We start from the raw sequence: 16,816 nt of genomic DNA, 5'->3' as shown, positions 1-16,816 counted from the left end.
TTATTTATTTGGCATTTCTTGATTTCTAAAGAGGGAAAACATTATTCCTGGGCTTTAATATATGATGTGAAGGAAATACAAAGAGTATAGGAGAAGTGAAAACAAACGATAATAGTGCAAAATAAGATCACTATTATTGCAGGAAGAAAAGGGAAACAAGAAGGAATAATCACATCTTTTGTGTTTTTTTCTCATTAGGTTTGGCTACTCGGTAACTTTTATAACGATTTTGAATACATACCTGTATCTCATCCCCAATCAGTATCATTGCTGAATGAGTGGAATATGCAAGTTAGACTTAAATATATGGATATTTGTTTGCTCTTGGATACAATTATTTTAAGTTTTAGAACATGGCTCAAGGACAAATTCATCAAAAGGGCTCAAAAAGGCTGATAAATGTTCCATAATGCCGTTGCTCTAAGTTAGCACTAGTTAGATTTATGTACTTATACTGATTTCCCAAATCCCACTGAGCCCTTTAAATTTGATATTGTTTGCCTCATTGCGTTTCCCCAACCATGAGCCCATCCAGCCTTAATCTGCCAGTTCTTGCATTCTCATTTCCTCTTTTTTCCTCCTTCACTACTCTTTTGCAGGCAGCTGTCACTGTGTAACGTCTAAGGTGGAAGCAGAAAGCTTTTCTTCTTCTGAGAATACTTGCCTTATTGGAAAAAACGACACTCAGCTGAGAGCCACCCATAAAGCCTCCTTCAGTTCTCTGCTGGCAACCAAAGGAACCACGAGAGAACCGGGCTTCAGGCCCAGAGATGGAGTTAAGATGCAGCAGTGAGGAAGAGCACCGTGACCTGAAGTAATGCACAGCCACGGGCTGAGGGCCACAGCACAGCCAGAACAGCTGAACAACACTTCACTGTGCAGAGGGCTTGACCACATCATCTCATTTAATCCTCATGTCAGCGCTAGCAGTGTAGGTCCTACAAGGGTTCCCATTTTGCAGCCAAAGTTTGGGCTGTTTAAGTAACCTGTCCAGGTCACGCCCAGATACAAATCCAGATCTGGTGGACACAGAGCCTATGCTCTCAGTATTCAGTGCCATTTTGTTACTGGACTCTTCCAGATAGCCACACAATCATATTTGAGTGTTAACGAATGACACTTGGATCAACTAACATTTAATTCTAGAAACGTTGCCAAGAGGCAGATTAAATTAAGCCCGACTATATCAGGAGATACTCCTTGACCTCTGACCTGCTGACCTTTTACGTACCTTGTGTCTATGGACTAATAATAAGGTTATATATACTTGTACCACACTTAAGGCTCTAATTTGGTGGCAAGCCTTCTTGAGATTCTGCATGATAACAACAACATACATTACATGCGCGATATAAGGTCCTCAATAGCTTCCCAGATATCATTTATTCATTCCACAAACATTTATTGAGCACCTTCAATTTGTCTCCTACTGTTATTGGGGATACAGCAGTGAACAATGAGACGTAAGATTCCTATGCTCAGAAGAACCTACATTCTAACGGAGGAGGCAGATAATAAACAAAAGGAAAAAGTAAATATGAAAGCATGTTAAATAGAAGTAAATTCCAAAGAAGAAAATTAAAGTAGAGAAGGGGCACAAGAAGTGCTGGAGGCAGGGTCTGCAATTTTAGATTGAGTGGCTACAGAAGGTGACATCTGAGTAAGGAACATAATAAATAAATAGGAATTGATGTCTTTATGAAAATGTTTCTAATCAAAAGCTTCTAAAGTGTAAAAAACACTACATGTTATGGCACGTAGAGGCCAGAGGACAGTTGTAAACACTTGGTAAAGGTTTAGCAACACACTTCATGACGTATATTCTTGGTATACACATACATATTCATAACACATTAGTTCTAAAGAACTTGGGCTAGCGTTGCCAGATAAAATACAGGACACTCAGTTAAATTTGAACTCCAGGTAAACAACAAATAATTGTTTAGTATAAATTTTTAAAAATACTTTATGGGACATACTTATACTAAAAAAAATTTTGTTGTTTATATAAAATTCAAATTTAAGTGGGTATCCTGCATTTTTATTTGCTAAATATGGCAACCCTTACTTGGGCAAATCAGCATCTCAGCTTCTTCACCAGCAAAATATAAATAAAAACTCTCGCCAAGCTGGGGGAAAAGGATTACATGTGTGCTTTCAGGCAGGACAAAACAAAAATATAAGACAATAGGATTTTAAAAGGATTAAATTAAGAGATGTATACATGGTCAGAATTTAGAAATAAAACATCTACTTAGCAAGGTGGTTACACTTATTGTTTATAATTTTGCACTTCTGCAAGAAAAATCCCTGAACTTGGAAACTTCAGGCTTGAGAGAAGGGAGAATGATAATGATAGGTATCTGGCGTGGCTTCCTTTCTGTAACCTCTGTCCCTCCTTTGAGTGGGGTCACAAGGTAACTGGTGGATTGAGTTACTTCTGAATTACAGTTCTAGCACTCTAAAGACTGAACTAGGCCAGGGCATAGACATGTGGAGGCAAAGGAAACTTCAGAGACCATTTACTACATCTTTTTCATGCTGTAAGTGGGGAAACTGAGGCCCAAGGGGGTGATGAGACTTGTCCAAGCAAGTCAGAGGGAGAGAGACAGGACTAACATCCATGTCCCTTGAATGACGCTGTTGTCATCAGTGGACGCCACCCCCCCCAAATATTTAACCTAGTTTTCCTCCTTTAATTCTGAAAGCAATACTCAGTTGGAGGAAAGAGAAGCAAGAAGCCCTGAACTGAAGTGCACGATGAGCATGGCACTAAATGATGAGGCCCAAAGACAGATGAGGGAGAGGTCATGAGGGTAGGAAGTAACATTTTAGGGAATTTTTAAAAGAGGAAGTAAAAAAGCTTAACAGGATTGTGTGCAGTGGGTAGTGATTATCAGCGATGTTGCAGTGGAGAAGCCCCAGGACAGACACCAGACAGTGCAGCACTGATGTGGGTAGATATTTAGGTGTGGATGGAGGAGCGTCAGGATCTAAAGGGAAAGTGGCTGACGAATTACCTCATTTAAAGGAAGGAAGTAGCACTGACTTTCTTTCTTAATTTTAACTTTTTATTTTGACTTAATTTCATATTTATAGAAAAGACACAAGAATAATACAAGGAATTCTGTGTATTCCCCAGCAAATTCTCCGAATATTAGCAACGTACTTATTGCTTTATCCTCGCTCCTTCTCCCCTACATGTATGCTGATATCCATATACACAAACATATAATTTTTTTCTGAACCATTTGATTGTCACTTGCACTTCATGCTCCTTTATCTCTAAAGACCTCAATGTGTGTTTCTTAAAAGAGCATTCTCTTATATGACTATAGTACAATGATCAAAATCAGGAAATTAATATTAATACAATATTATTATCCAATGTACAGACTGTATTCAGATTTTGCAAATTGTCCTAATGATGTCTTCTATAGCAAAGGAAAATCCTAGATCATACATTGTATTCAGTTGTCATTTTCCTTTAGTTTTTCTTTCATCTGAAACAGTTCCTTAGTCTTCCCTTGTGTTTCATTTTGAGCCTACAGGTCAGTCATTTTTGAAGAGGTTCCTCTGTTTGGTTTGTCTGCTGTTTCCTCATAATTAAATTCAGGTTATGCACATTTGGCAAGAAATCCACAGAAGTGATGTTGCGTTCTTCTCAGTGCATCCCATCAGGAGGCACATGCTATCAATTTGTCTGATTACTGGCGATGCTAACTTTCATCACTTGGTTAAGGTGTTGTCTGCCAGGTTTCCCCCCTGTCCTTTTGTAATTAATGAATATCTCATGGAGATTTACTCTGATAATGCAAATAGCTTGTTACTCCTTAAACTTTCACTTACTAGTTTTGGTATCCATTTATGATTCTTGCCTGAAACAATGATTATTTTGGTTGTTGCCAAATGGTAATTTTCTGCTCTTATCATTTCTTCTACATTTATTATTTTGCATCTTATTGCAAGGAAAAGTTTACCCTGTTTCTTCTTCCCTTCCTCCCTCCCTTCTTCTTTTCTTTCTCTCAATGTGAATGCATGAATTCTCATTTTATTCAATACATTATACTCCTTTATTATCATTATTTACTTTGATACTCAAATTGTCCTAAATTTGGCACTGGCTTAATTTTAAGGAGTTGGGAGTAACAGACTTCAAAATGAGTACTTCGGAAAAGAATGTAAAGAATGTATAATACTAAGGATTACATTAAAAAAGGTAGATTCTTCAGAGATAACAACAATAACTCCCCCTATTACTACTATTGATGAGTGCTTTTTCTGTTCAGATGAGATGCTGTGTACTTCGTATATGTTATCTGACTTAATTTTCATGACCTAATGAGGTAGACATCGTGCCATTTTGTCTTCCATTTAAAGATGAGGAGACAAAGGCTCTGAGAAAATAAGTTATCAAGATTCTACCCTTAGTTGTAGCAGGTCTAGTAGACTCCAGGGCCCCTGTTCTCAACCACCAAGGCAACCCTAAAAATAGAGGTGCGGAAGTCTTCAGGAAAGGATAAAGGTCTTAGAAGGAAGGCTGAACTGTTCCATAAGGTAGCTGGACATTTTTTCCAGGACCTAAAGAGTCATCTGAACTTTGTGCATTTTTACAAGTGGGGCAGTTGGAAACCGTCTACAAGTCTGTCATCACTTTATGAACTTCCCTAACCCGCTTTGTGGAAACTGTCCAACTCTGCCTGAAATCTAGTTAGGAAAGTATTAAGACAGAGCTCAATTGTGCCAGTGTCAGGTGACACAGACCCAGAGAGACATGACTTGGTCAAGTCATCCAGGGAAGCATTCCCATGGGTCAAGACAAATGAAAGCCAAATTCAAGAAGAGAAGAAAAAATTAAGGGACCAGTAGAGCAGGAACTCTTAAGAAATTCAGTATCTATTCGATAGATCCCAGGTGAAGACAGAGCATAGCTTTGCTCTCCCCCCAGGCTAACATACTAGATCCCTCTTCCTGCAATAATACCACCACGTCCACTGCCACTACACGTCACTTTTAATAACAAATTTCAGAGTCTATGAGAATGAGCTTAGGCGAAAGAAGTATGTTGCATGCTAGTGAAACTAATGCAAACAACTTCCCTGCCTTAGAGGGAAAAGCACAGTTGGATCTGAGAATAACATCCTTACTCTCCCAGTAGGAACAAACTAAAAATAAAAGACAACAAGGTGCTTCCTGCCAGTCAGTAAATCCAATAAGCAAAGAAGTTGCCTCAACCTGGCGCTGGGTAGTTGTCAGCCCGACTCACTCCATCCAAGAGTAGCCATGTGGTTCTCAGAGCTAACAGCTGCCAAGCAGAACCCCTCAGATTAACCCATAGGTGGTGTTGAACCACTTCCCATTAAGATATTTGCAAAGCAAACAAAAATGATAGCCCCGCTCCGAGTGTTGGGAGCTGGCCAGGAACGCTGGCTGTTCTTGTTGACACAAAGAGCTCTCAGGGGAGGGTCTGGGCCAGAGCTCAGAAGGCCACTCCTGCCTGCATCTCCAGACTGTGTTGATCTTAGGCCACTAGAATCTTGGTATCAGAGACTGTTTATTATCTAATTTCCCAATCACAGCGGTCTCTAGAGCTCTGTTTCACCAAGGCTTTCTATTTCTCTCTGTCTTCCCGATCCATACTATTCAGATGAAAACATTCAACCCTCCTCTCCTGTTTTGTCTACTCATCAAGGAGACAAGTCTGAGAAGTACTAAGATGCAACAGAGAGAGTGTGGCATTACTACTGTCAACAGCTTCCATGGTAAATACTTGGTCAGGTTCCTTCTTAATTTGAAGTGACTAGGGCAATGCCGTTGGGAAATATGCTGGCATACTTGTGTCCTACAGGTAGGCACCAACTGCCATTTAACTCACAAAATACATTTGGAACTGAAACACTAATATTGTTCCTTCTAACCAGAGAAGAAAATGAAATAAAGTTAATAAGCTGTGAAAATGTACAAAGTTAATCTTCCTTCAATCTGTAGGATTATAGTTTCGGTTTCTTTAAATGTTGATAACGAAACACTTTTATATAGAATTCATTTTTACACAAATTTTGTTTCCTGCAATATTTTCAACTTGAGCAAGTTTTCTTTTCTCAAGTTTCTTTTCTTTCAAAATAGGCTGGATATGCAAAGGCATTTTTGTCATCTGGATGAGGATACAAGCAAAGTAGATATCAGAGATGTGCTGAATTTCTAGAATTTCCTACACTCACAAAATGACTAATGTAGGAAGGGGATAAGAGATGGCAAAATGGTTGCAAGAATTTGCCAGACTTTGTCATTACCTGAAATTGTCTTTTAGATTAGAAACCAGAACTTTAGAGATGTGGGTATTAATTATATAAGGAGAGAGACAAAGAAAGAAAAAGAGAGAGAGAGAAGAAAGGAAAGAGAGAGAAGGAAGGAAAGGAAAGGAAGAAAAAGAAAGAGAGAGAGTAAGAGAGAATGAAAGAGAAAGAAGAAAAAAAAAGCTAAAAGAGATTGAGATTTCTTTAAAAAAAGTAGAGGCATCATCATACTAAAAAACTGATATTTTACAAAAAAAGAAGAGAGCCATCTGACATTTAAAGCACAAATTTAAAGAGAAAGTTTTAGAATCTTGAATATATCATTCATTTTTAGATGATATTTATACAAATAAAATTAAATGTCGCTGGACTCGTGTTCTCTGTAAATGTGCAAGATTTCCAGAAAGAAAGTGAATCTAACCTTGCAGGTCAGCTTTGCAGAGCTCATGCCATCATTTGCTAACTGCATAACTTGCTAATGGCAAATGTGTTTAGGGTAGATTAACATAAGTACAAATTCATGTCCATAGGTGATCACATTAAAGGCCTTAGTGGGGTGTTGTCGTAACTTTAGATATATATAAAGATATGTTGGACATACTGGAAATTAGTTCTCATGCCGAACTGTCCAAATAGTTTCTGGAGATGCTCCATCTTTGTCTGAAGCACCAGGCACAATAACATTGTCTTGAAGTGTGAATCTCACGTGTGGTTGGGTGTGGTCATAGAACACAAGTCAAACATGCATTCTAACATCATTTCTGTCTAAGTTCACTACGTTCTGGTTCCTAGCAACTGACCCTTAAATTAAGATATTAACCATAGACAACCACCTGCCAATAACTGAGCTTCTACAGAAAACATAATTAAGCATCTTCCCAAACTTGAGGCTTATTTTTGAATTAGGAAGGTAGATCCATTACAGAAAAACAACACAGTGTCAACAGCATCTCCTTTTACTTATTTTGTTAGCTTTTTGAGAAAGCCAGGTTTCTACTTTATCAAAAATTAATTATTATGTTCAAGTCAAACTCAAGATAAATAGGAAGCATTTCTTGAGGACAAAGTAATTAAATTTGGCTTTGGACCAAACAGAAATAAAAATTCAAGGAGCACATATTCATTCATCCGTTCATCAATTATTTTTATTTTATGCCTATAATGGCCAAAGATTCTAGATTCAGTGAGTCATAAAGAAATAACTGACATAGTTTTAGCCCTGGAGTTTATTATCTCATATAGATTATAGTAATAACAGCTAGCATTTTTGTGCACTTACTACACGCTAGGTTGTCTTTTAAATATTTCCTATAGTTTATTCTCACAACAGCCATTTGAGGTAGGTACCATTACTAGAAATATGCTTAACTTGCCCAAAGTCATTGAGCTAGTTGGTCATTGAGTTAGTCTGGGCCTAAAAGAGAAACAGTCTGGCTCCAGAGATTGTAGCCTAAACTGTTTCCTCTACCTGCATTGTGCCCCTGCACACAGTGGGCCAGAATCAAACTCAGATGCTGATGGGGCCAGGCCATGAATTAAGCAGGACAAAGAGTTGGTATCAATGGATAAGAGCCTCTACTCAGTTGAGATACTCCAGTTTTTCAAGAGCCACCAGAAATCTGAATTGTTATATAAAATATTTCTATTTTTATATGTTGGAAACTAACTAAGAATTTCAAAACATTGTGCAGGCCAAACAAAATACGTCTGCAGACCATATTCTATCCAATGACGTGGCTGTGTATCTCTTGGCTTATAGAATAAGGTCCAAAATATTTTATGCAGCTTTTAAGGCCTCCACTTCCTGGCTCCTGTCTGCCTTATTCCCTGTAATAGCTCTCCCTGTATCATTCCACTACCACCCCACCCTTAGCCTTCATCCCACTGGACGTCTCACCCTCCCAGAGTGCCCCTTGCACATCCTGCCTCTGGGCCGTGGCTCACTCTATTGCTCCCACCTTGGATCCTCTTTTCCTAGCTCTAGTCTCCTTCAAGGCCCTGCAGGAGGTGCCACATGGGTGAGATGGGATGAGTAAAATAACAGGTAAAGAAAGAACTGGCAAGGGAAGTCTATTCAGAAGGAACAGCATGAACAGATATCCAGAAATAGGAAAACAAAAGACATGTTGAAAACCACCAAACAGCTCCAAATATTTTAAAAGAGGCCTCTGGTCCTTGGAATCCGGCTATAGAGAGAACTCTGACTGCTGACATTCTTGACATGCACAATCCTTCTAAAAGGGTCCTTTGCACAAGGATCACTTGATTTAAGGTTTGTTGAGATAGTTCAGATAAATATTTATATACAGCCATAAGAAAATCCACAAGAAAAAATATAACTCAAAACAGATTTTTCCTTGAAGCTCCTTTCAGCTGGTGACAAGGTTTCTGGCTTCAAAAAGGTTTTGAAAATAAATGTGACCGATTAATATTTTAAAAATCTAGAAACTCTAAGAAAGCCCTAACAATTAAGGAAGCTCTGAAAGTTATCACTTGAGGGTGTGCTAGTGGAATCCTGGCCATATTGGCAAGTGTGAGTCTTAGGCCCAAAGTCAACCTCAGATTTATCCATGAGATAAGAGCCACGAACACAAGAAAATAAAATTTGGCTCTCAAGTTAAAGCAGAGAATGAGCACTGTTAAGTTTCTAAAGTGCTGGAATTCTCAATGTTTATTTTGATCTACAGCTCTAGAGCCAAGCCAGAGAGGTCCTGACCCTTCATGTTAGTTAGCTTTATAGGAACTTTTCGAATATCACTACTACTACTATTATTGCTACTACTTCTATCACCACGACCAACGACAGCTGACCAACAACAGCTCACCATCATCCCTTACTGAGCATTTATTACATGTCTAGAACTGTGTTAGTTCCTTTGCATAGATTATCTCTAATCCTCAAAATTATTCCCTTTTTGCAGCCTAGGATATTAAAGTTCAGAAACATGAAGAAACTTGCCCAAAGTCTTATAGTTTGTAAGTGGTTGAACTAAGATTCAAAACCAAGGTCTGTCACCAAAGCCCATCCACTTTCTACCCGAACGAAACAACACAGGCCACCATCCCTACCACTGCTCCACCACCTGCTGCCTTTTCCCCTCTGGTTCCATACAAAGTCCTCTAACGCGTTAGTGCACTAACTTGGCCACAGTGGTAGGAAATTTGCTGGAGAGCACTCGCCTCCTGAGGGAGTGAAATGAAACTAGAAGGAAAAATGAGCGTGGGAATTGAAGGGTGGGAAAAGAAAGGTCCTCCTGATATGTAAAGGAAAGTTTTGTTTTGCTTAGTCTTAGCACTGCCACGTATTTCTGCAACAACCCCATGCACAGGGTGTTTGTCAAGATACGTGGCAATCTGTATTTCACAGCTCACATGCAAATCCAGCCCAGTTGGCCTTGACTGGGAGGCAGTTTCTCTGGCTCATCAATTCTGAGGTCAGCCCAATTGGCTTCAAGTCCCAGAGCCACAAGGATGACACATGGGAGAAATATGTGCTCGTTTTCCCCTCTTGCGAGGTGCCAACTCCCCTTGAGCTGCTTGAGTTGTGAAGGTTCCCATCACTCTGAGTCTGAATCCTCATTGAAGTGGCCCACGAAGAAGCAGCTTCTCTAGGGGTGTGTTACAAGCTGCTGGGGGAAAAACATCTGCACCAGCATTATCAATCTCCTGCCTCCCTCATAGGGGCTTCTTTTTACACAACAGGCTAGCTGTGCTAAAGAATGTCAAATAAAAGCCTTGCGAGAGCTTTGCCATATGCAGGCCAAATTAAATTAAGGGGCATAATCCTCACTATTGTACTTATCAGCATTAAAATGGAGGATTACCATCATGGGAACAAAGCCCCATGACATAAAAGACTATTTCCATTCTATCATTCACTGTACACAGTTACAGGCTCATGTAGGAAGTGGAGCATAGAAATGCCACACCAACCGCTGACTTCTACTTTCAACCTGAGGTTTCCTTCTCCCTCGCCAAGTGAACCCCACCCCATCATGCACAGACGGGAGTGACTTTTCCGTGAGGCCGTAGGCTTTCTCCCAAGAATTTGGTGCTGGAATTTTCTCCACCAATCACAGGGTGACAGTTTTATGCCAATCAGAGTTTATTCCTTAGCTGATTGTGTTTTAAGATTTGCTGCAATGACAGTTATAGAGAACATAGAGTAGAAAAAGCCCTGGGCTAAGCATTTGGAGCCTGCAATCTAGAGAGGCAGTTGAATGCACCACTTAAAAGTGTGGGCTCTGGAGTCAGAAGGCCTGCGTCCAAACCCTGACTGTCACTTTACTAAGTAACATTGGAAAGTCACTTGTAATCTCTAAATGTCAGAAGTAATAAAATGTATACCTCTCCCATAGGGTTGTTATGAGGATTAAATAGGATAATGCAAGTAAAACACTTAGCACAGTGCCCAGGAAGTTGTTAACGAATATCAATATGAGCTGTTGTCATTATGTTGGAGATAGAAGATCTGGATTCAAGCCACAGACCTGCCGTTTATTCTCTGTGTGACAGTGGGTGATCCCCGGACTAGCTGAATGAGGGCAGAAGTAAGTAAATCTGATACATCCAACCCAGAACTAGGTCTCTGGGCCAGCATTTGGAACCTACTTGATTAGCTTTCCAGAGGTTCAGTTTACTCATCAGTAACTTGGAGTTGGTGACACCAACCCAAAAGGCTGGTGTGAGAATTACGTGAGATAATTGTGGGAAAAGACCTGGCATCACAATAAATGTTGGGTGAATCTGAGCGAAGATTTCAAAATGTCCTTATCGTTCTTATTCTCAGCAATATTTCTTGTCGTCTCTGGGTCTTCCTTATGATCACTCCCCTCTGACTTTGCCATGCCTTCATCTTTCCCCGGTATATATCTGCTCCCATCACTCCCCCTCTGGGACTCTTCTGGCACACACTGCCCTTTCTTCTTTGCCTACTTTCTCCACGTGGAAGCTGAAAATGCCAATGCTCTCTTCCCCACCCTCCCTTGCAGCTCTCCTGCAGAGCCGCCTCTGTCAATTCTGGCCAATGAGATGTGAGGGTAGTGTCTAGGGAACTTCTGGGAAAGGTTTCCCTTCTGACAAATGGAGACAGACTCCTGAGGAGAGCCCCCTTTCCATCCACCTCTTCCTCCCTGCTTTGGACATTGCCATGTGAGGAAGTAATGCTTAACACTGCTTCAACCACCTTGTGACCATAAGTGGAGGCATTGCTGATATGCCAAAGTAGCAGAACAAAGAGATGGAAAGGGCCTACGTCCTTGATGACATCCCTGAGTGGCTGACCCAGCACTGGAACTTCTGTTTTTGGACCTCTTGTCCTGAGGGATCCTTGAGTCTATTGGTAGGAGGTTCTGTTACTTGTGGCTGAGAGCATCATCACTGGCACAATTCAGCTCTCTTCTTCTTCTTTCCATCCTCCTTTTGCCCTCCAAGACTTCCTTCCTGTCAACCCCTGGGCTGACCCACAGGGCATTGAGGTGACCATCAAACACAGAGGGAAAAATAGGACCCCACTCCCCCGAGACAAGAATGTCCTGACACACTATCTGTATTCTGTTGTTGCTGCCACCACCCAAAGATTGAGCAGGAAGAAAATTTCTCTCATAAAAATCTCTGTCCTGAAGAGTGACTCAACAAACTTATTGAGTACCTACTGCATGTATCGGAAACAGGCAGAAGTAAAACTCAGCCCTTGCCTTTCAGAAGCTGACCTGCTAGGTCAACCACACCACAGGGCAAAACATGAAGAGCCATAGAGAGTGATAAACCACAGTGTGGTCTGAGGACTGTCTGTGAACCATTACCACTCACAATGTCATAAGATGCTTGTGCCAAAATGTAAATCAATTCATCACCAATTACACTGGTTAGTTCAGCTGATATTTTTTTCATAACAAGACTTTCTTGATGAAGAAAGTAGTAGGTTGATTTACATTCCGACACAATTTCATTATTTTGTTGCAAACCAACACTTTGAGTAGTACTGTTACGAAAGTTCAAGGAGTGTTAAATAGAATTAAGGTCTTCCTGGAGGAAAGGGATATGACAGTGTATCTTCACAAAATAGGTAGGAGTTGAGCAGAAAGGAATGGGCAGAGAGAACAGAGGAAGGAGCACTGGTAGAACAATAAGGAGTCTGATTCTAGGGAGCCAGAGGATGCATACAGAAATGTATCAGAGGTGAGTCTGGAGGACAAACTGGAGCAAAACAGGGAGAGGCTTGGAATAGCAGACTGAGACATCTGAATATCTTTTGGGTGGAAATGGGAAGCCATTAAAGTTCTTTGAAAAGTCAGAGTATGTGTTAGGACGATTGATCAGGTGTCAGAAATGAAAGCTCATCTGTAAAGAGGAGAGAATGGAGAGAGAAAGAGATCATGGCAGGCCTGGACCAGGGAAGGATTCTTAGAAAATGATTGGAGATGGGGTTAAGTGAGAGGTAGGAATCAAAAATGATGGCCAGGTTTCAAGGCCGGGTTATAAGAGAGCATTTGTGCCACTCACAGAAGTGGGAAGGGCAGGTGGAGGAGGCGCTTTGGCGGGGGCTTTTCTGCTGAGGTCCTGGTGTGTAAATCAGGAATACATGTCTAGCAGGAGTGGGCGTAGGAGTGTGGAGCTCAGAACAGAGATCTGAGAATCATGCTCTCACGGCTGAGAGGTGACACCAGAATACACCAGTGAGAGAGGATATCACACAGGTGAGAAGTAGAGAAAGAAGAGAGTCAAGGACTTGGAGAACTGCCTGCATGTTGGTGGTGGGTGGAAGTTGGAACCTGAGAAGGATGTCTTGGAGGAAGAACTTGAAGACTGCAGTACTGCAGACACCCATGGAAGAGAGTGATTCAAGGAGAATATGTGGCATGGAATTGAATGCTGCAGAGTCTGATGAAAATGAGCCTCTAGCAACTGAGAGCTGAGATTCCCAAGGACAGTTTTAGAGATGTGGGGAGGGCACAGATCAGATTTCAGGATTAAGGAAGGAAGGGTTGGTGAGGGAATGAGGCAGTCAACCTGGATGTCAGTCTGAGGAAGTCTGATGGTAAAAGCAGGAAGACAGGAGACAGGGCCAAGAGCGGGCTTTTGTTAGAATGGGAAGAGGTATAAGCAAAAGGGAAAGAGGCAGCAGAGGGAGAAAGATGTGAAAGCAAGGAGTGGGGTAACTGATGGTGGCAAGGCCTGGTGGGCAGGAACATGACGGAGGGTTAGCCTGTGCAAGGAAGAGGACCAGCGGCTTTGTGAAACAAGAGCAAAGGAAGAAAGGACAGCTAAAGATAAGGAGAGACTCTAAAGTGGAGGGAAGTGGAAGTTGCTCACAGCACTGTCCTGAGATTCTGAGTACCATTAGTCATCAGCTGAGGTTGAGGGGAGTCAGGCTGGGGTTGGAGCCATTTACCAAACTAGTTGTCTGACTTGGCCAAGGTCAAAGAGCTGGAAAACGTTAGCACTAGGACCAGAACCCATGTCTTCCACCTGCCAAGTTCAGTGGTCTTTCCACTGCATCAGAAATTCTAAACTTTGTTATTCTAACATGAGATGATAGGCCTATACTAGTCTCTCAAGAACCTTAAATGAGCTATTCTGACTATTAGGAAGGTCAGCTACTTTAAAAGCAGTCCAACAACAATTTGAGACCAATTTGTCAAGTCTCAAAAAATTAAGAATTATTTTTCAAAATTACATATCAAGACCACCTCTTTCTCCAGGTGAAAAGATGCAAAGAACTTTCTAATGATCTGCTTCTTTCTCCAAATCCTGGAGTAAATTTTAATGCAAGTTCCCACAATCAATTTGGAGGAAAATAAGAAAAGCAAGCATCATTCTGGTTAGACCTTCCCTTTGCCATGGTCCACTCCTTCCTATAGTTGTCTCCTCCTCCTGGTGACATATATGATAAGGCCTGGAAACCTTTTCTGGGAGAAGGTAGGTTATGTAGTTTTCCCTGAAGAACAGGAAGGCATCTGAGGTCCTCGAGTCTCCAAGACTTGGTGTCATGGCCTGGCTGGAATTAAAGTAACCTGAGACTACATTTAGCCAGGGTCATTGGCTCAGATGTACATTGAAAATGGAGCACTATGGCCCCAGGCAATAGCACTCCACTCATTTTGAATTATATTTAACTAAAACCTGTGAGTAAATAGGAAATGATACTCCCTTTCTGCATTAGCTTAAACCCAAGGTTTTTCAACCTCAGGACTATTGTCATTTTGGGCTGGACAATTCTTTGTTGTGAGGGGGCTGTGCTGTGCATTGTAGGATGTTTAGGAGCATCCCTGGCCTCTACCCAGTAGATGCCATTAGCACAACTCCTCCCCCTAAAGTTGTGACGATAAAGATGTCTCCAGACATTGCCAAATGTCCAGGGGAGAAGGGCAAAATTGCCCCCAGTTGAGAACCACTGCTTTAACCCGATGAGGCCAAGTACAAGCTTTACCATGAAGAGAACCAAAAAAGCAGGATTGTGTTCAGGTTGTCCTGAAGAATAAAGATTTTTGCCCATAGGGTAATGACCTCTAACATGGGAGAATCTGATGGGGGACACTTTTTGGCTCCACTTTCTCCAACTCACCAAAGTAACAGTGTTAGAAATACTTTTGTTTCATTGTCTATTGGAACCGAGCCCTTGAGTTTAAGACTGGGAACATTCACGGGTAAGACTCACCGAGTTTTCTCAATGATAGCAGGAGAGTTGCTTGAAGTCTCTGTATGGCCACTGTTGGATTCTGCTTGTGGACTCCTTTTTTGATCTACAGAGCCCCTCAGAACTGAGAGAAAACAAACAAGTACTTAGAAATTTAAGGATAAATTCAGAAATAGGCAAGGTTAGCACCCATCTATGCTCTCTGCAGCACCTCTCTCCCTGCTCTCATGCTGCTTGCTGACTTTTTGCAGCCTTTGTCTAGGACACGTCATCAAAACCGACCTGTTCTGTGACCACAGGCCTTGCTCAGTGCTAGGTCCCAGCCAGCAAATTGGATAAAATAACTCACGCTTATAGGAAAACGCGCTACCTCTCTCTGGAAATAGATACAAATACGGGACAGAGATTAAAGGCCCCCAGGTGAGGCAGATCACAATAGCAGCAGCAGGCCCTAGCTGGAACAGCACTGTGCTAGAGTTAGTAGACAGACTTCTAGTCCTGGCTGGGCAGGGCAGGGCAGGGCAGGGCATGGCTGCCTGCTGATGTGGATATTAGGTCAAGGAATGAATTGTCACAATGTGGGTAGGATTCACTGCAGGTAGGGAATAATTCCAGGGGTAGCCTATTTCTACATTGTGATTGAGGACAGTTTACTGATGAGTTTCTCAAGAGTTAGGGTGACAAATACAATTCCTTCTTCCTGTGATCATGGCAGCCATAACTAATCAATCATGGCCTTCTTTTCCACTGAACCTTAATTCAGCTTCAAGTTCCTTCTTAATACAATGCTTCACATCAGTGGTTCTCAAAGAGTGGATCCACATCATCATGACTTCATGAGAATACATCATATGAAGCATCAACATCACCTAGAAATTTGTTAGAAATGCAGATTCTTGAGTCCCACCCAAGTGAATCAGAAACTCCGGGGGTGGGGCCTGGCAATCCATGTTTTTAAGGCCTCCAGGTGATCTGGATCCATCCTGAAGTTTGAGAGACATTCCAGATCAATGATTCTTAATCCTGGCTATACCATCAGAATCACCTGGGAAGATTTTAAATATGCCTGAGCCCAGCCTCCAGAGATTCTGAAATTGACCTGGGGTGGGGTTGGCATCAATTTTTGAAAGCTCCCCAGATGATTTTAATGTGGGGCCGGGGCTGAGAACCACAGTTCCACATAGTCATTATCAATTAATTGGGTGGGAAAGGGACTCTGCACCTATTTACTATTTTTATTTTAGATTATCTAGAAGCATCCAAACCGAAATATAACCAACAAATACAATATATAAACTTGGCGATTATGACATACTGTGGAAGATGCATAAATTATAAAAGGTTGATGTTATAATGATAGAATATATAACATGACAAAGATAGAGTGCAGAAACAGAAATACAGAAATCAGCGGGCCGGCCCCGTGGCTTAGCGGTTAAGTGCGTGTGCTCCGCTAGCCCGGGTTTGGATCTCAGGCACGCACCGACACACCGCTTGTCTGGCTATGCTGAGGCAGCGTCCCACATACAGCAACTAGCAGGATGTGCAGCTATGACATACAACTATCTACTGGGGCTTTGGGGAGAAAAGGGGGAAAAAAAAAAAAGGAGGAGTATTGGCAATAGATGTTAGCTCAGAGCTGGTCTTCCTCAGCAAAAACAGGAGAATTGGCATGGATGTTAGCTCAGGGCTGATCTTCCTCACAAAAAAAAAAAAAAAGAAATCAATTGTTTTGGTGTTGTCTATTCTGGGAAGAGTATGCTTTGATTCTATATTATTAGTTTGGTTTCTTAGACATAAATATCTCTTGTGTAGCAGAAACGTAATTCTTTGAGCTATCAGGGGTAGATATGACCATCTGTTGTTGTTGTCATTGTTATTG

At 41.4% G+C, this 16,816-nt stretch overlaps 1 protein-coding gene across 1 annotated transcript in view; it reads right to left on the bottom strand.

The window, feature by feature from the left end:
• Positions 1–16,816, bottom strand: part of MYO3B (myosin IIIB) — a 429,858-nt gene that overhangs the window by 90,467 nt on the left and 322,575 nt on the right. Inside the window, exon 31 of the mRNA XM_087434928.1 lies at positions 14,956–15,058. Within this exon, the coding sequence (XP_087291054.1) occupies positions 14,956–15,058 (103 nt within the window). The remainder of the gene's footprint in view (positions 1–14,955; positions 15,059–16,816) is intronic.

The sequence above is a fragment of the Ceratotherium simum genome, chromosome 9 (assembly GCF_057802395.1).
Source record: "Ceratotherium simum simum isolate JZ-2026a chromosome 9, ASM5780239v1, whole genome shotgun sequence".
NCBI lineage: Eukaryota > Metazoa > Chordata > Mammalia > Perissodactyla > Rhinocerotidae > Ceratotherium > Ceratotherium simum.
Note: the sequence above shows the minus strand (reverse complement) of the source record. Positions and strands in the feature narration are given on the sequence as shown.